At 44.8% G+C, this 24,836-nt stretch overlaps 1 protein-coding gene, 1 long non-coding RNA gene and 1 pseudogene across 3 annotated transcripts; 1 reads left to right on the top strand and 2 right to left on the bottom strand.

Moving 5' to 3' along the window:
- Positions 1 to 331: 331 nt before the first annotated feature.
- Positions 332 to 16,368, top strand: LOC103627930 (MADS-box transcription factor 31). The gene is made up of 7 exons (XM_020538283.1): positions 332 to 519; positions 916 to 985; positions 1,078 to 1,239; positions 1,398 to 1,439; positions 1,555 to 1,599; positions 15,552 to 15,589; positions 16,215 to 16,368. The coding sequence occupies exons 1-7, from the start codon at positions 332 to 334 to the stop codon at positions 16,366 to 16,368; spliced, it is 699 nt and encodes a 232-aa protein (XP_020393872.1).
- A 2,430-nt stretch (positions 16,369 to 18,798) lies between these two features.
- Positions 18,799 to 19,956, bottom strand: LOC103627931 (uncharacterized). Its single transcript, XR_553924.2, has 3 exons — positions 19,884 to 19,956; positions 19,207 to 19,332; positions 18,799 to 18,847 (listed from the first exon to the last, which is right to left on the bottom strand). It is a non-coding gene; the product is annotated as an uncharacterized lncRNA (long non-coding RNA).
- A 3,320-nt stretch (positions 19,957 to 23,276) lies between these two features.
- On the bottom strand, positions 23,277 to 23,884 carry LOC103627932 (uncharacterized; annotated as a pseudogene). Its single transcript, XR_553925.4, has 3 exons — positions 23,836 to 23,884; positions 23,673 to 23,745; positions 23,277 to 23,575 (listed from the first exon to the last, which is right to left on the bottom strand). The product of XR_553925.4 is annotated as an uncharacterized protein (transcript).
- Positions 23,885 to 24,836: the final 952 nt, after the last annotated feature.

Raw genomic sequence — 24,836 nt, 5'->3', positions numbered from 1 at the left:
CTTATTGGCTTGAAGCCATTTGCTGTCATCTCTTGGTCATACATATGAAATCTTTTCATCTTCTCATGCTTTTCAAATCTTTTCATCTTCTCGAGCTCTTAAATTCATTTGATCTTAATGAAACTAAAAGACTGAAACTGTCTATTAATTTTATTTCATGGCCTTGGTGATTCGAAGTCATTTGCTTCTACCTCCTCTCACGCATATGAACTATTTATTTGTTTCTTATCATGGTTGTGCTTTGGTGTCCTGAATCATGACTGTCAATGTTCGCAGCATATGTTCGTGTAGGTTGAATAGAAGAGAAGAGTAGAAGCACCAAGTTGTACCAATGGGGCATGGAAAAGTAGAGCTGAAGAAGATTGAGAATCCAACAAACCGCCAAGTTACCTTCTCCAAGAGGCGGATGGGGTTGTTCAAGAAGGCAAATGAGGTATCCATTCTTTGTGATGCGCAAATCAGAGTCATCATATTCTCTGGCAGTGGTAGGATGTACGAGTACTCCAGCCCTCCATGGAGGTGCGTGAAGCATTCTTTTTTTATTTATTTATTTCTGAAGCTTGTTTAGTACAGTAACATATAAGGTTCAGCTTTAATGTGCTATAAGGTTTTAGACTTTAGTAATGAGTTCAAAAAATTCATGAGAGCTTCAGAACTGATTTGCATCTATTCCTGCCAACTACAATCTTATAGCTTGGCATGCATCATGGAACCTTTTAACTTACCATATACAGTTTGAAGCCTTCAGTAAAAAAGAAGAGATGATGATTAGGTGTGTGGTATAAGACCAGTATCATATATTCTTATTGCCAGCGGTTAATAGTTTCAATAGTTATTATTTATGACTGAGCACCCATGAGGGGTTTTACGACGTTTTTATACCGTGCTATATATCACTGTTGTTTCTGGTTGCAGAATAGCAAGCGTCTTTGATAGGTACCTGAAAGCCCCTAGCACCCATTTCGAGGAGATGGACATCCAGCAGGTGCGGCTGATTCTCTTGAACCAATATGTTGCAATCTCTATTTTCCAGTGATGTATAACCACCTAATATTCGCCCCCTCCTTTCCCATGAAGAAAATCATCCAGGAGATGACTAGGATGAAGGATGAGAGGAACAGTCTGAGGATGATCATGGCGCGGTACATGGCGGAGGACCTGGCCTCATTCTCCGTGCAGGATCTGAGCAACCTTGAGCAGCAGATCGAGTTTTCGCTATACAAAGTTCACCTCAGGAAGGTAACTATGCACTAACTATAACTAGCGTGCCGACATATTGATTGATGGAGTAGCCTTGTAGATTCTTTATCCGAAAAAGAAGACGAAAAAAATAGTCTTGGGAGATCCCTCGCCCTAAGTGCTAACGCTGAGCACACACATTATTTTGTTTCTGGCAGCAAGAGCTACTCGACCAGCAGCTGCTCGAGATCCGCCAAAGGGTACGCAGCATTCCAACCTCTGATCCGTCGCTTGGTAGCCTGTACACATCTCTCTTTCAAAAGGCCCGAGTTGTTGTGACACACAAGAGTTCTGTTTCGTCCTGAACTTCCACAGGAGATGCACATGCCAGCAGAGCAGGGCGGCTACTTGTGCCTCATGGTAAGGCGCTTGGTCCGTTTCCCGAGCCCTTAACCTCAAGTGATCCCATGTCTTTCCTAAATTGTCAGAGCTCTATTTCATTCTTGCAGGCAAAATTCGCATGTTCTATTCAATGGTTGCTAGCTTGTATTTTTTGTTTCTATATATTTCACCTCTGGCCTGCAAGTTTTGATGCCCTAATCTCAATATGGGTAATACCTTTGATCCAACCACATTTAACTTGATCCAGACACAAAGGGCAGATTTGTTCTTTCCCAATGCCTCCCATGCCTATTGTTCTTAGCTTCTCCTTCCCCTTCCTTTTGGCTTACATGACTGTTTCAGTAGATAAAACAAAACACATGCATACATGAACACATGTTGTGAAGAGAAGGAAACAAAGAACCTAAGAATATTGTCCATGGAAAAATTTAGGAAAGCCTATGCAATCATCCTTTGTACACTAAGGGATCAACTCGATAATTTTTTAGTGCTTTCCAATGGGATTAACACAATCATTGTTGGCAGATAAAACAAAAAATATATAATCCATACTCTGGTTGGTAGCATTATCTTGGATTTGCAAGTCACACAAGATATTTTTTTCTCTATCTACAAAAATTGGCCAACCCCATGCCAGTTATTTAAAAAAATACAAGGTAAAGTTTATAAGTCATGAGTAATGTGCAATAGCTCACTAACATATACATCAAATTGGCCATGAATGGGATGCTAATTCTAATTAGGTCAAAAACCTACGGTCATTCAACCTAAGCCACATTCTTGACTGCTTAAAACTCAACTTCACCACCACCTCCTTGCTCCATCAGCTGTGGACACGAGGAATTGTTGTTCAGGATGTGATCAACACAATTGGAGGGCATCTACTAGCAGTTCATCTACTGCCAATTTGCATCCACAAAAAATTTCAGGACATTACTCTTCTTATTCGTTAGTTTTACAGTAGCGTCAGTCTGTATAATATGATTCCTTTTTTGTAACAAGCGATGCATGCTCAGTATGTTTGATCTAAATGTTGTTTACAGTTCCGGTACCACATTTAGTTCCAGGGTTTTGAATCTTTGTGGAACTTGGTACATCAATTGGTGCTTGCCATTGTATTTTTTTTCGTAAACTTCATGTTCAATATTAGTAGGGTGGTGACATACACGCATGGAATATGTAGAAATAGAGTAAACATTTAGAGCTTAAAGAGTGTATGGGCACTGCATTGGAAAAAAATAGTCGCTATGGTTGATAAACTTTATTTTGGATTGAAAGTTGAGGGTTATCCTATTGAATTGAGATGGACCTTAAACCATGTTATATATAAATGTGTCATGTGTTACACTGGTTATTATTTTGACTTACATACAACGAAAACAATTCAGAATTTTGGGTTTATTATTGATTATTAGGATAGTTGTGAACTAAGTCAGTTACCTGTTTACTTGTTCTATCTGTTGTGGTAGATTTGATTTTGTTTAGAAATATCTTGTGATTTTCTGGCTGCTTTTCTTGAAGATAAGAGTGAAAGAAGTCTAAGCTACGGCAGCCTTAGGCCACACACTAAACTTTGCTTTTGGTTCTTCATTTTCAGCTACATTTGCTAGGATGATTATAACATCCATACCATGTCTTTCCAGGTTCTCATGAGAATGTAGTTCGATATTGTCACACCCGGTTTTAGAAGGCAAACCGAATGTGAACCATGTACGTGCCAGGATCAGCAATTCACGTACACAACAGTTACATAACATGGACATCATCACACGGTGCTCAAATAGTATTAAAAAGGGAAATAGTAGTCGATTACATCATATGTCTGAGACATCCACATAGTCTTTACAATAAATCAAAGTGCGGAAAAGAAACATAGATAAACGCGGCCTTCACAGGCAGCCGACTGGGGGTTGCCGCTAACCCACACCTAGAACTCGTCGTAGTCTTGGAACTCCTGATGGTCTCCTTCCACAGCTTCATCTTCTCCTGAGCAGTGGTTGCAATGCTGAAAACCTGGGGATGGGGGTTTGGTGTGTAGAGCAAGGGTGAGTACACATCAACATACTCAGCAAGTATCCTGTTTGGCTGTAGTGGACTAGCTTTATGTGGGGGTAAGTCAAGCAGTTGCTTTTAGTTGGTCAGATTATTATTACTAGTAGAGAAAGCCAAGTTTTAGAATTAACCCACGTTATTAACCCAAACGTACTCCTTTCCAAACGGAAAGAGTACCACTTACCATTACCAGAGTCAATACCAAGAACCATCAATCTCATTGCCACCTACAAATCCGAACATCTCTGATCAAGTACCACTAATCACTGGAGCTCCCTTGGCCGCTCATAACCGCGAGCATGGCTGATATATCAGTTTTCAAACACTCTGCAGAGGTTGTGCACTTTACCCACAAGTCATGATTCCCTTTCTGCCCGGAGAGAGCTACTCCCCATTGACCACTACCTAGGTGGCCCAGCAGGGCATCACTACGTAGCCTTTACAAAGATTCCCCGGGGCCGTAGCCGCCCGTTAGGTTTCCTAAATGCACCGCACTCCTCCCCAAGGGGGCATACACCGAGCCCCATTGACGGCACGACGGCTAAGCGAACTACACCCCGGATCCTCTAATTATTCAGCTAAGGGCACCCCATTCCACCCTCATGGTTCCACTGTTTTCCCGGGCGGTCATCCAACGAACAGGTCCTTACGGAGAGGCAGTCGAAAAACCGCTCGAGCCCCCTTGAAGACCACAAGTATAACATCATAATAAAAGAGGGGAAAACAATGTATCCTTGATAATTCTCATCATGTTCATTGATTAGAGTTGAGCAATAGCATAAGACTAAGCAATAATAATCCAACCCAAATAGGTAGACAAGGACGTGGATAACAAAAGCTAGTCAATCCTTAGGTATAAATGTGTAATGCGGGAGGTGAATTAAAGAATGTATAGGACAAAGATCGGTCAAGGGACACTTGCCTCCACCAACCGACTACTGTTCAGGGGCTTCTCCTGCGAGTTCTTCGGGCTCTTCAACCGGATCGTTCTCTATGCGAGCGCAAACATACATACATCCACACATTTAATACAAAAGAACAATACACCATACAATAGAATGCAGTAAATAAACAGACGTTCCATGCGGGTTCGCAATTAAGGCTAAGAGAGAAAAGACAGTCGAGAAACGATCACGTTACATGATTATGAATTAAATTACTCGCTCAATGGAAGGGAATTAATTTGGACATTACGTAGAGCATAAAGTAAAGTCATGTTCTATATTTTATCATTATAATTAAATAAGGGGAATGAAAGGAAGTGGTCGCACGGCGAGACGCGCGACACAACATTTAAGTTAAATTAAGAAATAAATGACTCGCTGCGCGATAGAGCGTGCAACGGGATTCTTGCATTAATTAAAGACAAACGTTAAGCGTTGCGCGACAAAACGCACGACGGCTTACGTCAACAGAGTTGCACTTAAAACGAATCATCGCGCGACGAAGTGCGCGATGCAGCACTTGTAATAAATATACATTAAACGAATCATCGCGCGACGAAGCGCGCGACACAACACATTAATAAATATAAACTTAGGAGGGCCGTCGCGCGACAAAGCGCGCGATGCAGCGTATTAATAAAGATGAAATGAGAATAATCCGTCGCGCGGCAAAGCGCGCGACGCAGCACATGGACTAAACAAATTAAAATGGATTAGAAGAGAGTTAAATGCAGCGCGAGCACGGTCGCACTCGCGGGAGCGCGCTGCGCGTGCCGGGGGCACGCGAACGTGCCGGCGCGCGAGACGCGAGTCGCCGAGGCACGGACGCGGACAGGGGCGCGGCCGAGGGCGCGGCCAGGGCACGGGACACGGGGCGCGCGACGCGGCCGCCGGCGTGCAGCCAAGGCGCGGGGCTCGCTGGGGCAGGGGCTCGACCGGGGTGGGCACGGCCGCCGGGGCAGGGGCTCGGGCCGCCGAGGCGCGCAGGGAGGGCGCGGCCGCCGGGGCAGGGGCTCGGGGGTGGCTCGCCGGGGGCGGGCGCGGGGAGGGCGCGGCCGGGCTCGCCGGCGCGCGGGACGGGGGCGGCTCGCCGGGGAGGGCGCGGGGAGGGCGCGGCCGGGCTCGCCGGCGCGCGGGACGGGGAGGGCGCGGCCGGAACGGGGCCCGCAGGGGCGCGCGCGACGGGGTCAGGGAAGGGCGCGCAGGGGAAGAAGAAGGGGAGGGGAAGGAGAGAGGGAGAGGGAGGGTAAAACTCACCTCCGGGGATCCAAATTCTGGTGATCTCAACTCCAAACCCTAGGGCACCACGGGGAGAGAGAGGTGGAAGAGGGAGAGGGAGGTTGCTGCGCGGGAAATCCAAATGAGAGAGGGAGAGGAGGAGGGGGCGCATGGGGAGGTGGGCAGGGACGCCAGGGGCGCGCGGGCCGGGCCGGGCCAGACCAGGCTGGGTTGGGTTGGGTTGGGCCGGGCCACTTTGCGGATCGAAACCCACGACACGCACGACCCTCAAACAGGCTCCAAACGCGAATCGAAATCCGAGACGGAACGAGACGAACACGCGACGTCAAACAAAGAAATGCGCTTCGGCATGATGCAACACCCATGACACTTAGGTTTTGGTTTATACATGACACGGACACCTGTCACTATACTAGTTTGAAATTGGGAAGAAAGAGCGAAACGGGAAGAGAAAGCGAGTAACGCCCGAATTTGGTGAGAGAAAAGAAGAAATAAAAATCTACCCTCAAATTCAGGGCATTACAAACCTATCCCCCTTAAAAGAATCTCGCCCTCGAGATTCAGGGTTGGCTAGCAAAGAGCTCAGGGTATTTGGCCATCAGATCATCTTCACGCTCCCAAGTTGCTTCTTCCTCAGAGTGGTGATTCCATCTGACTTTGCACATTCTGATGGTCTTCCTTCGGGTGACTCTGTCTGCAGTCTCAAGGATTTGCGCTGGTTTCTCTGTGTAGGTCAAGTCCTCCTGGACCTCCAGACCTTCAACTGGCAACTGCTCTTCTGGCACACGCAAACATTTCTTCAACTGAGACACATGAAAGACATCATGCACAGCAGACAAATTTTCTGGCAGGCTGAGCTGATAGGCCACTTCTCCATGCCTTGCGAGAATCTAATACGGACCGATGTAGCGGGGTGCTAGCTTGCCTTTGACTCTGAACCTTCTGACTCCTCTGATCGGTGACACTTTCAGATAGACGAAATCACCGACTTCGAAACTCAGATCTCTTCTTCTTGTGTCTACATAACTTCGTTGCCTTGATTGCGCTATCTTCAGATTCTCTCGAACCATCTTGATGTTCTCTTCAGCTTCAAGTAGAATGTCTGGCCCGAACACTTGCTTTTCTCCAGGCTGATCCCATTGCAACAGAGTTCTACAACACCTCCCATAGAGCGCCTGAAAAGGTGACATCTTCAAGCTGGCCTGGTAACTGTTGTTATAGGAGAACTCTGCATAAGGCAATCGCTTGTCCCATCCGGACTGATCTCGCAACGCACAGGCTCTCAACATGTCTTCAAGAATTTGATTGGTTCTTTCGGTCTGACCATCTGTCTGCAGATGATAAGCTGAACTGAAATTCAGATGTGTGCCCAAGGCTTCATGCAACTGCTGCCAGAAATGAGAGGTGAACTGCGTTCCTCTGTCTGACACTATCTTCTTTGGCACACCATGAAGACAAACGATCCGAGACATGTACAACTCTGCCAATACTGCACTGTTGTAGTTGGTCTTGACTGGTATGAAGTGGGCTGACTTGGTTAGGCGGTCCACCACTACCCAAATGGAGTCGTAGCCAGCTCGAGTACAAGGCAATCTGACTATGAAATCCATGCTGATTTCATCCCAATTCCACTGAGGGATTTGCAATGGTTGCAACAATCTAGCTGGTCTCTGGTACTCTGCCTTGATCCGCCGACAACTATCACACATAGCCACATGCTCTGCGATTTTCCTCTTCATTCCATACCACCAGAATTTCTTCTTTAGATCCTGATACATCTTCTCACTACCAGGGTGAATCGAATAGGCTGTCTCATGAGCTTCCTTGAGAATCAATTCCCGAATAGACTGGACATTGGGAACACACAAGCGGTCTTTGAACCATATCACACCTCCTGCGTCTTCCCGAAAATCTTTGCCTTTGCCTTCCAGAATCAGTCGCCGGATCTCACTGATCTTCTCATCATTCTTCTGCGCTTCTTTGATTTCCCGCTCTAGGGTAGGTTCCAACTCAATTGTGACTCCTCGTGAATTATTCAGAAATCCGAGACTCAACCTGTCAAACTATTTGGCCAACTCATAAGGCATCGGACGAGCGACCATCAGATTAACTTGACTCTTTCTGCTCAAAGCATCTGCCACTATGTTCGCTTTGCCTGGATGGTAATAAATCTCCAACTCATAGTCTTTGATCAACTCTAGCCATCTTCGTTGCCTCATATTCAGCTCTGACTGAGTGAATATGTACTTCAGACTCTTGTGGTCTGTGTAGACATCACATTTCTGTCCATACAGATAGTGCCTCCATGTCTTCAATGCGTGAACCACTGCTGCCAACTCTAGGTCATGGATTAGGTAATTCTTTTCATGAACCTTCAGCTGTCGGGACGAGTAAGCCACAACTCTTCCTTCTTGCATCAACACGCATCCCAAACCAGTGTAACAAGCATCACAATACACCGAGAAGGGCTTGTGCACATCAGGCAAGACTAAGACAGGCGATGTCGTCAACTTCTCTTTCAGCGCTTCGAAGGCCTCTTGACATTTCTGGGTCCACTTGAACTCAACCTTGTTGCCTAGCAAAGCGGTCATTGGTTTCGCAATCTTCGAAAACCCTTCGATGAATCGTCGATAATATCCGGCCATTCCAATAAAGCTCTTAATTCCTCGAGCATCCGTTGGCGCTTTCCAGTTCAGAATGTCTGCCACTTTCTTCGGATCCATAGCCACTCCTTCTTTGTTGATTATGTGACCCAAGAACAGAACTTCACTGATCCAGAACTCACACTTGCTCAACTTTGCATACAACTAGTGCTCTCGCAATCTCTGCAATACCATCCTCAAATGACTTGCATGCTCTTCTTCGCTTTGAGAGTATATTAGAATGTCATCAATGAATACCACCACAAACTTGTCAAGGTAATCCATGAATACACTGTTCATCAGATTCATGAAGAAGGCTGGTACATTGGTTAGACCGAAAGACATCACAGTGAACTCATACAACCCATACTTGGTAATGAATGCCGTCTTCGGAATGTCTGAAGGTCGGATCCTGAGCTGATGATAACCTGACCTTAGATCTATCTTGGAGAACACGCTGGCTCCTCTCAACTGGTCGAACAGATCTTCTATTCTGGGCAAGGGGTACTTGTTCTTGATGGTGACCTCATTCAGAGCTCGATAATCGATACACATCCTTTTGGTGCCATCTTTCTTTTCCACAAATAGGACAGGGGCGGCCCAAGGCGAGGTGCTTGGCCGAATGTAACCTTTCTCTAACAGCTCATCAATCTACTTCTTAAGTTCAACCAACTCCGGTCCAGATATTCTGTAAGCTCTCTTAAAGATGGGGGCGGTTCCAGGAAGAAGTTCTATAGCAAACTCAACCTTCCGCTCTGGTGGCATACCTGGTAAGTCCTTTGGAAACACGTCTGGGAACTCGGACACAACCTTGATACTCTCAATTGGATCTGCTTCACTGCTAACAACAGCCATCTGATGACAACTTCCTTTCTTTGGCTCAGGCGGGACTAACTCGGTCACCACTTCCTCTCCTAGTGGGGACACCAATTTGATTGTCCTCTTATCACAACTGATAACTGCCTGATACTTATCTAGCCAATTTATCCCTAGGATGACATCTATTCCTTGAGTACCCATTACTATGAGGTTAGTGGGAAACGTTATCCCCCTTATTTTCACACATACACTCAAACAAATGCTATCGGCTCGAATTCTACCACCGGCTGAGTCAATTTGAATGGGGGTTGACATGGTAGTTATTGGAAGGTTATGTGCTTCTACCCATGATGCAGTAATGAAAGAATGCGTTGCTCCAGTATCAAATAACACTTCTGCAATATGTGAGTCAACTGGGAACATACCTACTATCATGCCGGGGGTCTCCTGAACTGCTTCAGCCTCCAAGTGGTTCAGTCTCCCATGACTATAGCACGGCTGAGAGCGGTTGCCTGCTCCAGGCTGAGACACATTCTGCTTTGCTGGGACATTGGGGCCTGACTGCTGCTGGGCTGCCTTCTTCGGACATTGCATCACCCAATGGCCTTACTCTCCACAATGGAAACATGCTCTGTTTCCAACCTGAGCTGGTGCTGCCTGATTGTTCTGCTGGTTAGCTGGGGCAGGAAGACGAGGTGCCTGCTGATTCTGCCTCTGGAACTGACCTCCTCCTGACTGATTGTTCTAGCGATTCTGATACTGGTGCTGAGGATACTGCCTTTGAAACTGCTACTGCTGAGGTGGACGCTGGTTCTGCCTGAACTGCTGAGATTGATTGCCTGAGAAACGAGGACGATTGCTGCTTCCAGGCTGGAGTCCACTGATCTTGCGCTTGCGATCCTCTATCTCCTTACGCTTCCTCTCTGTCATGATCGCTCTGTCAATCAGGTGCTGGAATGTCGGGAAGGTATGATTCATCAGCTGATACTGCAGGGGGTCAACCAAGCCTCTCAGGAAATGATACTGTCTCTTGGCGCCGGTGTTGACATCTTCAGGAGCATAGCGAGACAACTGCAGAAACCTGTCTCGGTACTCACTGACAGACAATGACCCTTGCTTGAGGGCCAGGAACTCCTCCTTCTTCACTGTCATCAGACCTGCAGGAACATGGTACTGACGAAAGCTACCTCTGAACTCTTCCCAGGTGATGGTGTCAGGGTTGGCATGAGTGGCGAGATAAGACTCCCACCAGGACTGGGCTGCTCCTCTCAACAGACGGGGGCCATACAGAACTTTCTCCCTGTCATCGCACTGAGCAGTATGCAACTCTCGCTCCACAGTGCGCAGCCAGTCTTCAGCATCCATGGGGTCAGAAGAATGAGAAAACATTGGGGGATGACCTCTCATGAATTCAGCACGCTTGTCTCTGGGCATTTGAGGCATCTAAGGTTGAGGTGGTGGCTGTTGCTGCTGCTGCTGAATGGCGGCCAGAGTCTGACCAATGGCTTGAACTGCCTGAGTCTGCATCAGGAACATCTGCTCGATGGACATCGGGGGCGGGGGCGGCAGCTGCTATTGCTAGGGTGCCTCATCCTGCTGAGCTGGCCGCTCCTGCTGAGCACGCCTTCCTCCTCTGCGCCTGTTTTCTGACATCTGCAGAATGCAACCACACATCAGAACTGATCTTACAAATCTTGCAGCATAAGAAAAGAGTATAGAATTCTCCACAACACTGAACAGATGAGTGTCTTCACTGATCTCCAACACAGACCAACACATCTTCTCAGATAAAGAGGAAAGTGGAATAAAAGGCTTCCCAACTAAATAGCTAACTCCTTTAACATAACAGGTAAACCAAAATGGAGGGGATACCCACACTCTGGTGACAGTCATTACAAAGATCCAAAGCAAACATAGTTCATCATGACAAACATAAATGCACAGGATAAGCAAACTACCCTGTCTAACTAAGACTGACTAAGAGCGAGACTAATGCTAAGACTATAGCTTCTATGTATATATTTCGTATTAATTACAAAATCCGACTTTGACGATCTATGGTTCTAAGTCTATCTTGGTATTACAGTCAGGATTGCCATAAGACTAGCGTCCACGCCGAGGTAGCGGTACAGGTGCTGAGTCCCGACGGGAGCGGGGGAACCATCATCCAGGTGACGACGTTCCGCGCGCTCAGCCTGCAGCAGGGCGATCTCAGCACGAGCCCTACTCAGCTCGTCTAATGCATGGTCCAACTCTGTGTTTAGCACGGCGGCTAGGTTGACTGTGCTGCTCAACCTAGGATTGTCCTCACCAACAGGTGAGACAATCACGCCTCCTGTGCTGCCAGATGGACGACGGGGGTAATACTTCAGGTTGAGACCGTCAGCTACCCCACCGAGCACTGAGCAGTAGTGCGAAAGCGCACGCCGTGCGGCATCTTGCATGGCCGTCTCAGCTGAGTCCCGCTCAGAGATGGAATAATGCTCTGAGCAGACCTCAGCACCCCAGAGACTGTTCTCCGGACGGTGCACCAAGCAGGTCGCCTCCCAGCGGTCCGGGTAGACCCCGCGACTATGCTGGTAGACCACACAACGATACTCGATAGACCAAGTACGCCGGTCAAGTGCCCGACGTAGCAGGGTGTCGAGCGCATCGTGGAAGTGACACCCGCGAGCAGTGTCGTGAGTGATGGGTCGAGCAACCCATCCTTCCGGCTCCTGGTCAGCAGAAAAGTCGGTGTCGTGGCTTGAGTTGCTGTCGCCACCTCCGCCGTCTGGGTCTCCTCCAGCAGCTACTCCAGAGGCTGGGGCACCCAGTGGTGGTGCAGGGGGCACCTCCAGAGGAAGCATGGGGGAGCATCTCCTCACAGACTCTATCTCCTGCTGGAGCGAGAAAGAAGAGCCCTGCTGCTCCTGTCGTCGACGTTCCTGCTCCTCATGCAGGCGGTGATGCAGCCTCTCCAAGTGGCTGGACTGACCGGCCACGGGACGACGAAGCGGACGCTCCGCGAGATGGGAAGGTAAGAAGGGGATGACAGACTTCCGTGCGGTGTGTCTAAGACGAGCCATCTACAAAAGACACCGCAAGCATAAGTGTGAGAACAGAACTAATATGACCAGCAAGTAATGAACCATAAATAAATGAAGGATTAGAATGAAACACAGTTTTTCAGCAAGGTATAATATATAGTAGAACATAGGTTTTGGTCGATATGACCAACTTTTGAAGGGATACCAAAGTCAAGGCAGGGACAGAGGTCTATAATCCTTAGAACGACCATTCTACTCTAGGTTAGCGGTCCTACAGTCAGCACAGCTTTGATACCACCTATGTCACACCCAGTTTTAGAAGGCAAACCGAATGCGAACCATGTACGTGCCAGGATCAGTAATTCACGTACACAACAGTTACATAACATGGACATCATCACACAGTGCTCAAATAGTATTAAAAAGGGAAATAGTAGTCGATTACATCATATGTCTGAGACATCCACATAGTCTTTACAATAAATCAAAGTGCGGAAAAGAAACGTAGATAAACGCGGCCTTCACAGGCAGCCGACTGGGGGTTGCCACTAACCCACACCTAGAACTCGTCGTAGTCTTGGAACTCCTGATGGTCTCCTTCCACAACTTCATCTTCTCCTGAGCAGTGGTTGCAATGCTGATAACTTGGGGACGGGGGTTTGGTGTGTAGAGCAAGGGTGAGTACACATCAACATACTCAACAAGTATCCTGTTTGGTTGTAGTGGACTAGCTTTATGTGGGGGTAAGTCAAGCAGTTGCTTTTAGTTGGTCAGATTATTATTACTAGTAGAGAAAGCCAAGTTTTAGAATTAACCCAAACGTACTCCTTTCCAAACGGAAAGAGTACCACTTACCATTACCAGAGTCAATACCAAGAACCATCAATCTCATTGCCACCTGCAAATCCGAACATCTCTGATCAAGTACCCCTAATCACTGGAGCTCCCTTGGCCGCTCATAACCGCGAGCACGGCTGATATATCAGTTTTCAAACACTCTGCAGAGGTTGTGCACTTTACCCACAAGCCGTGATTCCCTTTCTGCCCGGAGAGAGCTACTCCCCATTGACCACTACCTAGGTGGCCCAGTAGGGCATCACTACGTAGCCTTTACAAAGATTCCCCGGGGCCGTAGCCGCCCGTTAGGTTTCCTAAATGCACTGCACTCCTCCCCAAGGGGGCGAACCCAAGCTTGGCAGAGCGAGCCGCATACACCGAGCCCCATTGACGGCATGACGGCTAAGCGAACTACACCCCGGATCCTCTACTTATTCAGCTAAGGGCACCCCATTCCACCCTCATGGTTGCACTGTTTTCCCGGACGGTCATCCAGCGAACAGGTCTTTACGGAGAGGCACTCGAGAAACCGCTCGAGCCCCCTTGAAGACCACAAGTATAACATCATAATAAAAGAGGGGAAAACAGCGTATCGTTGATAATTCTCATCATGTTCATTGATTAGAGTTGAGCAATAGCATAAGACTAAGCAATAATAATCCAACCCAAATAGGTAGACAAGGACGTGGATAACAAAAGCTAGTCAATCCTTAGGTATAAATGTGTAATGCGGGAGGTGAATTAAAGAATGTATAGGACAAAGATCGGTCAAGGGACACTTGCCTCCACCAACCGACTGCTGCTCAGGGGCTTCTCCTGCGAGTTCTTCGGGCTCTTCAACCAGATCGTTCTCTATGCGAGCGCAAACATACATACATCCACACATTTAATACAAAAGAACAATACACCATACAATAGAATGCAGTAAATAAACAGACGTTCCACGCGGGTTCGCAATTAAGGCTAAGAGAGAAAGAGAAAAAGACAGTCGAGAAACGATCACGTTACATGATTATGAATTAAATTACTCGCTCAATGGAAGGGAATTAATTTGGACATTACGTTGAGCATAAAGTAAAGTCAAGTTCTACATTTTATCATTATAATTAAATAAGGGGAATGAAAGGAAGTGGTCGCACGGCGAGACGCGCGACACAACATTTAAGTTAAATTAAGAAATAAATGACTCGCTGCGCGACAGAGCGTGCAACGGGATTCTTGCATTAATTAAAGACAAACGTCAAGCGTTGCGCGACAAAACGCACGACGTCTTACGTCAACAGAGTTGCACTTAAAACGAATCATCGCGCGACGAAGCGCGCGATGCAGCACTTGTAATAAATATAAATTAAACGAATCATCGCGCGACGAAGCGCGCGACACAATACATTAATAAATATAAACTTAGGAGGATCGTCGCGCGACGAAGCGCGCGACGCAACGCATTAATAAAGATGAAATGAGAATAATCCGTCGCGCGACGAAGCGCGCGACGCAGCACATCGACTAAACAAATTAAAATGGATTAGAAGAGAGTTAAATGCAGCGCGAGCACGGTCGCACTCGCGGGAGCGCGCTGCGCGTGCCGGCGCGCGGGACGCGAATCGCCGAGGCACGGACGCGGACAGGGGCGCGGCCGAGGGCGCGGCCAGGGCACGGGACACGGGGCGCGCGACGCGGCCGCCGGGGCGCGCAGGGAGGACGCGGCCCCCGGGGCGTGCAGGGAGGGCGCGGCCACCGGGGCAGGGGAGGGCGCGCAGGGGAAGAAGGGGAGGGGAAGGAGAGAGAGAGGGAGAGGGAGGGGAGGGGAAAACTCACCTCCGGGGATCCAAATTCCGGCGATCTCAACTCCAAACCCTAGGGCACCACGGGGAGAGAGAGGTGGAAGAGGGAGAGGGAGGTTGCTGCGCGGGAAATCCAAATGAGAGAGGGAGAGGAGGAGGGGGCGCATGGGGAGGTGGGCAGGGATGCCAGGGGCGCGTGGGCCGGGCCAGACCGGGCCGGGCTGGGCTGGGTTGGGTTGGGTTGGGCCAGGCCACTTCGCGGATCGAAACCCACGACACGCACGACCCTCAAACGGGCTCCAATCGCGAATCGAAATCCAAGACAGAACGAGACGAACACGCGACGTCAAACAAAGAAATGCGCTTCGGCATGATGCAACACCCATGACACTTAGGTTTTGGTTTATACATGACACGGACACCTGTCACTATACTGGTTTGAAATTGGGAAGAAAGAGCGAAACGGGAAGAGAAAGAGAGTAACGCCCGAATTTGGTGAGAGAAAAGAAGAAAATAAATTTACCCTCAAATTCAGGGCGTTACAGATATTTCACCTCTTGGTTTGAGAACGAGCAACTTTATATTCAGATGGAACTATGTGATCGTTGTGTATCTATGAATCAGAAACAGCCACTGAAGTGTTGGGAAGCCCTGGAACTGCTGTATCAGGTTTGTGGCTTTGTCTTTCACCAAATTTATTCCATCTTGGTCGTTGAACCTGGTCTTGTAGACAATTGGCACTTTAATGATGTATGATCCTTTGAAACATTTAACTCCAGCAAACATGCATCACATATTTTTGTTTGGCATAATGCTTTCTTGTGACGATCATAGGTATGCTGCATATTTTTGGTGTAATGCTATCTTGTGTTGATCATAGGTCTGCTTGCTTGTGAGTTATGACCCACACTTTTTTCCTTAATTTACGAGACTTAACATAGAAAATAACGGACCCATTTTATTTGACACAGAAAACGAACATGGCTGCAGGGTGACCGCGTTACCCCCACATGCATTTCCCTTACCCCTCTCACATATTGCGTGAAATCTCAGTTGCAAACATATTGCAGTGGCTCGCTTTATTAAAAGTTGTTTATGCCTAGGAAGCTACTTTAGTTATGTTATATGTTGTGTTTGTTTCTTCGGACTAAATTTTAGTCCGTGTCAAATCATTGAATATTTGGATGACAATTACGAATATGCATTTCCCTTGCCCTTCACATCTCACATCATTGGCTGATGGTTTCACGATTTTGTTATTGATGGTGTGATGCTATTTGTTTGCAGCCACCACGTGGCCGCTCCTCATACTGGTGCTCCTCAACTGCATCAAGAGGGCATCTTGGGGAAGAAGCATGGTGCCACCAAGAGCGTTGTTGTTCGTATGTTCCGCGTTGTTGTCCAGTGTGTAGAGGATCTCAAGCTATCAGGTTGGCTCTGATCAGAGGACGTTTTGTATTGATCAGTTTGTTGTTGTATTTGTGCTATGATTACTGAAAAACATGACAAGCATATGTCTGAAACTTTCATGTCGATTATGCCTAATATTCTTTATGAAGCCCTTTGTACTTGCATACTCTCTCATGTTTTATGTATCTATCTCGGTTATTGTTGCACTATTTTTTCCTGTTGCAACGCACGGTTATTTACCTAGTTAGTAATACAAGTTTCATTGAAATATACAAATTTGTTTATAGTACAACGAAATAATTCAAGTCATTTGATTTGTTATTACTGCTCATAGACTAGAAATGGTCACTAAAATATATCTGTAACTGATTATTGACTACTGGTCATAGTCTAACACTAATTAGTTAGTAGTGATCATAGACTAAATCATATCTGTACAGGCAACTAGATGTTCAATAGCAGTAGGCCTCCTCAACATAATGGGGTTATCTATGGAGGCGCCGGCGAGGATGGCCCCGCCTGTGGATGCCGCGGCGCAGAGCCCCCATGCTTGGTGGCGATATCATGGGAGGTCGTAGTCTTGTTTGCGACGTCGTGGGTGGCCCCAGCCATGGAGGCTGCAGCCTTGGATCCACCGCTGCAGGAGCCCCCGGTGCCCTTGGTTGCGCTGTCATGGGAGCCGCCATCCATAGATCCACCACCACGGTAGCCCCCGGTGTTGGTGCCGTCGGCATGGTGGCCCCAGCCATGGAGGCCGCGGCCTTGGAGGCGCCATCGTCGAGCTCCTAATTGCTTGAGACCACTCCACTGCCTACTGGTGAGGACCATGGCCGGGAACAATGGATCGATGGGGGCCGAAAGAGACGACCAGCGATGGAACGATACGAATATACGATGGTATGCAGCGGGCCGAGCGAGGGGGGGGGGGGGGGGGGGGGCAGCTTCTTTAGGACTGATTTGGTGACCGGGGATCCCGAGGGGAAGAAATCCTCTTGCTATTCAAAATTGAATTGCAAGGGGATTTCTCCCCCATGGATCCCCTAGGGATCCCTAATCACCAAATCAGCCCTTATATGGATAGAGTTCAATAAAAGTAAAATAATTTTTCCTTTCTTTTTTATTTATCACGATTTATTTTAAAAATAAAATAGCGGACGATAAATATTCAAATACGAAGATAACACGATTTAAATTTTAACAGTCCCGAACTTACAAACATGGTAGGAGGCGATCTCTCAATTCACATTTGTTAGTTTCGAACAATGTTTTAGCCTTGTATTTAAAAAACATTTTTATTTTATTTGCTAGCATTCTTGTAGCGCCCTTGGGGCTTTTTAAATATAATCTCAGTCCCTTTTCAACGAGTCCCTTTTCAATGATGTTCGATGAACCCGTGACCACTGACATGTAGAATGAGTACTTAATATTCGATTGAAATGGATTCACAATAACTCGAAAAATGAAGAATTTTCTATTTCATAATCATTCCTAATTTTATTCAAGGAATAAGTTGAAAAATACTAAAATAATTACCAAAAGATGTGGTAATAAAGTTAACATACTACTAATATAATTGCCAATTGATGTGAGAGTGGGTCCATCTTAATAGTGTTCCATGTGTTCCAACATAGAAAATTTAACATTCTTTTTTAATTTTAATAAATTATAAATCTATGTCAAATTTTTTTCATGCAAAATATCATCACGATCACTATGGAGAGCAAAGTTATGACATATATGACAACTAGGTGAGTGCCCGTGCGTTGCAACGGAGACATATAATACATAAGTTACCGTGATATTATATGTCTCCGTTGCAACGCATGAGCACTCACCTAGTAAATAAAAAAAAATACAGCTTTAAGACGCCCTGGAGGCCTGGAGTGATCCAGAGAGGTATTTAAAGAATAATAAGTAATCATAATGTCAAATTAGCCCTATTACGATCAACATCTCCTTTCTCTACGAAACTGGAATACACGCATGAACCAGCTAATTTTATGGCACTACTGTAACAATAAACAAGGTGGCAACAGATCGCAACACCAGCAACCAGCATCCCAACCACAGAAGGGCAACCAGCATCCCAACCAGAAGGGTTCTGCTAAGTCAGCTTGGCATTATGTATCCACTCTGGGCCTCATCCTCCTTATCTGCCGCTTGAGGTGGTATCCAGACGGTATCATTTTCTAGAAACGAGATCTCCGTGTTACTGCTTCTGCCATTGGTACTCTCGGCCCCATCAGAATCGTCACCAGACTTTATGGAGCGGTCATCAACAGAAGATGTGGATGCATGACGGCTGATACCACCATGTCTGTGGCCTGAAGCGTTGGAGGGAGCATTGTCGTCTGTGGAATGATGGTTTATATGCTTATCAGCATCCACAACCTGACTCTACCCTTCTCTGAATATTTTATAAAGAAGACTTAAATACAGTGGGTGGGTCTATATAGACATACCTTGATTCTCATTGACAGAGCTGCCTTCTCTGAAGATAGGGACTCCACCTGAAAAGAGAGACATTTGATTTTGAACCTTTAAATGATAGCACTGTACCGGTGTACCTAATAGATACCAAGGGCCAGTATCACCGTGCGAATAATAATATATGGGAGACAGGTAACCATCGTTACTGTGTTAGGGCTTTTTATTATTATTCATATCGAGGTGCTTTTCTTTCCAGATCTTGATGGTTTCAACTTCCCTAACTCCGTTTATAGTACCAATGAAAATAGGGAAGGGTTCTCAATACAATGTTTTTTACTGTAAAACCCATACTGATCAAAAAAAAACTGGCAACAAAATCGCAAGAGATGCTGCAAAACAGAAAACAAACATGATGAAAGAGTCCACATAAGGAATGAACCTGCATTTGTTTCTGAATCAACCGATCAGTTAGTTGATCAAGCCTCTTCTTGAGCTCAATTTCCACCTCTGTAGGATGAACCATGTCTCTTCTAGTCAGCTCAATGCTTTCTTCAATCTTCCTTGCCTATTTGACAAAAATAAACATGGACCAAATCGACATAATTGGTTAACAGAACTATTAGCTGCATTACAGAATGTAAAATACTAAAATTTCTAGCACAAACGACACTCAGCTAACAGCACCCGAACCTAGGTATGAAATATTCAAGAAATTATAACACATGCATAATTAGTTTTCTTTGGAGTACAATGACCAGAACAGGGCTAGGTATGAAATATTCAACACCAGAACCTAGGGATGATATATTTAAGAAACTGAACTTTAGTTGGAACCTAGGGATGATGTATTGTATTAAGCCAAATAAAACAAGGGCACAGGGTATTCCAAACCAAGTCAAATGGGACAAAAAGTTTAAAGCAGTGAGACAATTGAGCCTCACTTTAATGTTATACCACAGTACAATGACCAAGACACTATGATATATGGGAGATCAATAAGGCAGACTAATAATATCCAATTGAGCTTATAGTTATAAAAAAATCCTGAATCAAGACTACCATTTGTAAATAAGAATTAATCACTACATGAGATCAGTCATACACGGGAAAACCTACCTTGTCCTTCAAGCTCACAATTCTGTCACATGTCAGAGTGTATTTTGCATCAATAATTTCTTCCTCCAGCTTTTCTGTACATATTTTCAGTTCCTAACCATATTGTAACTAACCAATTTTCTGTACATATTGCAGCAATTTTCTAACCAAAGTGGTATGGGTTTTATTTCATTAACAAATCAAGCAAAATAAATAAGTACTAATGAGCATATGAGCCTAGATCTCATTCAGTGACAAGAAGAACATGGACGAAAAATGAAATCAAACTGGTATGGGCAGGCTAAGAATAACCTAAATGGTATAAGCACATGTGGAAGGGTCATGGGAATGACGATTGGTGCAAAGCTTTTAGAAATCCAAACTCTCTACCAACAACACAAACAATTTTGTTTTCTTTAATTGTCCAGTGATGTTATCAAGGTTGATTTATATTTTCAAAAAGTCAAGTAATTAATTTGTCTGATGCCGTCGTAGTGAAGAATCACCTTGCACCAACCAAACCTATAGATAAAATTGAGTTACTCCAAGAAAGAAGAAGCATACTAAAAAAATCATTGTGTTTCATCATTCTGCACACAAATTTGATTACTCCAGTTGCATGAATTATTTATGATAGTTGTATGTCCGAAATAGTTTGTGTACTAAATGTGTAGGACCAATATGAGGGCATGAGGTTTAAAATACTTTGACTGAAAATTGCAGGCATAAACCGATGTACTCATTCCATGTCGGAATACCAGTTAATGTAGATCTAATATTTGTAGCCTCCGTTGAGCCACTATTGTTCAAGCACCAGGTAAGAAATCTCGCTTGCAACTGAAATTTAACTACATTAGGGTGGTATGAAAAGAAATGACCAGCTGACCACAATACACTAACCATGATGTTTTGGTTTTTGGTTGAGTATGTGGATCTGGTTTTCTTTGTCCACGTGCACAGCGATGAGAGGACTTATGACAACAGCAAATATACTGCACCCGTTCATGCCACTGTTCTGAAGCCTGATATCAGCTGAACAAGTGGAGATTATCAAGAGTTTCAGAATTCGGATATGCCAGGGTGCATGCCACAAGAGTTGATATGCTGGTTGAGGTCAGTTTTTGTATTTCCTTTCCTTTCACATGTTTGAATTAGTACTTTGGAGATTGATGTGGGGCATTGAATAACCTAAATTCCAGAAAATTCAGAAAGAGTTTAAGATGTGCATTTCACTATGAACAATTTTCTCTTCAGTTTGTAAGCTCAAGTACGATGGAGGGTTTGGACCAATTTATCTATCTAGAATTGTGAAGCCTGATCCGGCAAGGAGGCTACGGAACAAGCCAGTTTAACCATAGCTGTAGGCTCCTGAACTTGAGTTATAATTTACAGTCCTGTAGTTCTAAATTTCTGAAACTTCAGGAAGTAAAACCAGTGTTCCAAACATGATTTGCTAAACCAGATCTAAAACACAAAACGGCGGGCAGAACATGGCCTATGTGGACGCCTACACTGAGAACATATAGAGTAGTAGAGATTAATGAATTATACTTGGATTGAAATAGTTCATAGTTCCGACCTTAGTATATTAAGTGTAAACCATACACAAGCAGTGATAAAAAATGGGTGCTCTCAGGATCGAGATAAAATATGACACCCTTTTACCAGAATAGACAACTAAAATTCACCATAATCTATTGTGACGTTATTTGCATAAAACTAAGGGTTAGAAACCTTAGCACAAGAATCAAACTCGGTTTTAAAATTCCAGTGAGAAAATGTAGAAACAGAAACAAACTGTAGTAGAATTCCTAAATGTTTGGCAATGGCCTCCTTAGTGGGTGATGGGCAGTCCACTCTTTTTTGGCATGACAGATGGATCCTGGGTCAGAGGATTGCAGACTTGGCCCCTCATGTTTTTAATTTGGTTCCTAAAAGGCTGGTGAAGCGAAGGACAGTGGCTGATGCTCTGTGTAGCTCATCATGGATTGGGGATTTAAGGGGAGTGGTATCTTGGGAGGTCATTGATGACTTCATTTTGCTGGCAGGTGTTGTGGCTGATGTTGATCTTCAACCGGGAGTTCCAGATAAACATTATTGGAGGTTCTCTTCCAATGGTATCTATTCGGCCAAATCTGCTTATGAGATAATGTTCTGTGGTTCTACCTCCATGGCGGGCTTTGAGAGAGTGTGGAGCACCTGGGCGCCGCCAAAGTGTCAGTTTTTCCTTTGGCTGGTCCTACATAATAAATGTTGGACGGCTGACCGGCTCGCTAAGAGGGGTCTTCCCCATCCTAGTTCTTGCCCCTTATGTGACCAGGAAGGAGAGTCTATTCATCACTTGCTTGTTTCTTGTGTCCTCGCGAGGCAATTTTGGTATCTTCTCCTCCAGCGGGTCGGTCTGTCCACACTCTCCCCCGGGATGGAAGATATCAACTTTGAAGCTTGGTGGAGTAGATCGGCTGAGGTTACTCCTAAGGACCTTAGAGATGGCCTTAACTCTTTGGTGGTTCTTGGGGCTTGGACTATCTGGAGGCACCGTAATGAATGTGTTTTCAATGGTGCTCAGCCTTCTATAGCTAGATTGCTTACCTCAGCCAGTGATGAGTTCAATATGTGGTGTTTTGCGGGGGCCAAAGGCTTGACCCGTCTTTCGGACCTAGCTTTTGTGTTCAACCCCGGTTAGAAGGGGGTTATTATTACTAGTGTTGTTTGTGTGTGTGTTTGTGGGAGTGGTGTTTAGGTCATTGTAATTATTATCATCCTTCTTTTAATGAAATGATACGCAGCTCTCCTGCGTGTTCGAGAAAAAAAAAGAATTCCTAAATGTATCGGAACTTACTTTTATTCAATGGCTGCAGTAAACTATGTTGGTATTGTTCGTCACTTAGAAATGTTCTTGAGTAATCCAGACAAGGAACCACAGTGCGTTGATTTGTACTCACACTGCTCACAACATGTCTGAAGTAACTGAATATACTTCAGGCTCCATCCACGGAGACGCTTACCTGTGAAGTGATCAGACACAGTGATTAATATATGATACCCAACAGTACCATGGTAAGCATGGTGCCCTTAATATAGCGTGCACCACATTATTTTCTCAACTGGAGCTGAATCTGAAAATTTTGGCCATTGTTTTTAAAACTGTCCAAAGTAGGGTTCAAATGGTTGATATCTTGTGCATTGAAATAAACAAGCAGTGGTACACAGTAACTAATAGTAATCCCTCACCTCAACATGTCGTGGCAGGCGGGCCACAGCATATGGTTTATGTATAACAACAGAAGCTGGTGTGTCTGACCAAATAATTCTGCCGTCTTGAATAAGTTTACCATTTTGATCAACGAATACCCCAATGTTATCCTAAATAAACATACAGTACTATAAAGAACTAACTGAAACTAAATAAGAAAACAAGAATCCTTCAAGAAGCTAGTTAAGTGTTGGGAATCTCAATGGCTTCAAAAGAGATTCATATAAAAACTATTTCATTCAATATCATAGTTTGCACTGATATATTGGAAAACATTATCAATATCACACAAATTAGTTACAGACAAATGTGTCGACAACTGTTCACTAATCAGCTAATCCTTTTTAGCGATATCGACAAGTCTTTGTTGTATGTTTGCAGGGATGGCATATCGGCACGAATTGTCCTCATAACTTAAAAGATCAATCACAAAGTTTCTTCGAAGAGTCTTTGCATCCTACAGACAAAGAGATAAGAGAACAAAATATATTATATTGTAGAACGAGATAGCTAGAATGTAAGTTTTGAACATAAAACAAACGTACTACACTCACCCCAACAAATTTCAGTCGTCTGTCATTCCCCCACATGGCCATAGCTTGTAGAACGAGGTAGCTGGTATTAAACCTATAGAATAATATTTGGGCAACTATGTTTTATACAATGATTATCATAGAAAAAATTTAAACTGCTGAGAAGGTGGTACGAAGAAAATACCCTCTTAAGTCAATTGGAACACCAGTCTGAATTGTATGTTCCCACTTAAAGATATCCTCCGCCCATCCAGAACGTTTCTTGCTGTAAGCAATCTTATATTTTTTTGAGGCCATGATAATCGCTTCTGCGAACCTCTTGTATGGCATGTGTTTACACCAATCTTGAGTCGGTGTAAAATCGATAAAAGTCACATGCTTTTTAACATGATCTATTACGAAAAGGGCGTGACATCCATTGAATTTCCATGGCATGAGAACCTGCAAAATATCAGTCATTAGGATCCTACAACAGAAGTGTCCTTTATAAATACATTCGAAATGAACACATACTTACATATCTACAACCCGTGATATAATAATTCATTGATGGCCAACAATCTAGTGTTTTGGCCAACTCTTCTGTTGTAGGATCCTGATGGTACTTTGGAATTTTACCAAAACCAACCATTCTCTGGACAGTATATATACATGTACACATGATGATTAGATGTAGATACTATATATTAATACATTAATGATTGGAAACAAACTTACCCAAAAACGCATGTCCATATAATGCTTTCTATTATTTATGATTTCTTCTTTCGGTTTACGTGACTCTTTATTGGCAAGCAGCCGAACAGCCATATCAAAACATCTTAGAATCATATCTTGAGTTGTCGTTAATATGTTTTGCAGGTCTTTGACAGATATTTCTATCTTAAAAGGATTGAAACTTCGCACCCATGTTCTCCTGTAATGTAGCATGACGAAACTCTATATCAAGAATCTAAGTAGTCGATATACATAAAATAAATAAATCAATGAGCACTTACTCTAGTGTCGTATCGTCTTCTATTGCCATGATATAATCACATAAAACATCTATTGAATCGGCTTTGGTCACTGGCATGTTCTTTGTGGAAAGACCAACCATTAAAAAGTCATTGGTGCAACCATCGTTAGAGACTTTTACAGGAGCTCTTTTATCCCAATTATCAACAAACCACCTTTGCAAGTCTG

Source organism: Zea mays, chromosome 5 (assembly GCF_902167145.1).
Source record: "Zea mays cultivar B73 chromosome 5, Zm-B73-REFERENCE-NAM-5.0, whole genome shotgun sequence".
Taxonomy (NCBI): Eukaryota; Viridiplantae; Streptophyta; class Magnoliopsida; order Poales; family Poaceae; genus Zea; species Zea mays.
Note: the sequence above shows the minus strand (reverse complement) of the source record. Positions and strands in the feature narration are given on the sequence as shown.

Coding starts and splice junctions, on each gene's coding strand:
- LOC103627930 (XM_020538283.1), top strand. CDS start 332: ATGGGGCATGGAAAAGTAGAGCTGAAGAAGATTGAGAATCCAACAAAC. Junction 1,240..1,397: donor ACAAAGTTCACCTCAGGAAG/GTAACTATGCAC, acceptor TGTTTCTGGCAG/CAAGAGCTACTCGACCAGCA. Junction 1,440..1,554: donor TGCTCGAGATCCGCCAAAGG/GTACGCAGCATT, acceptor GAACTTCCACAG/GAGATGCACATGCCAGCAGA.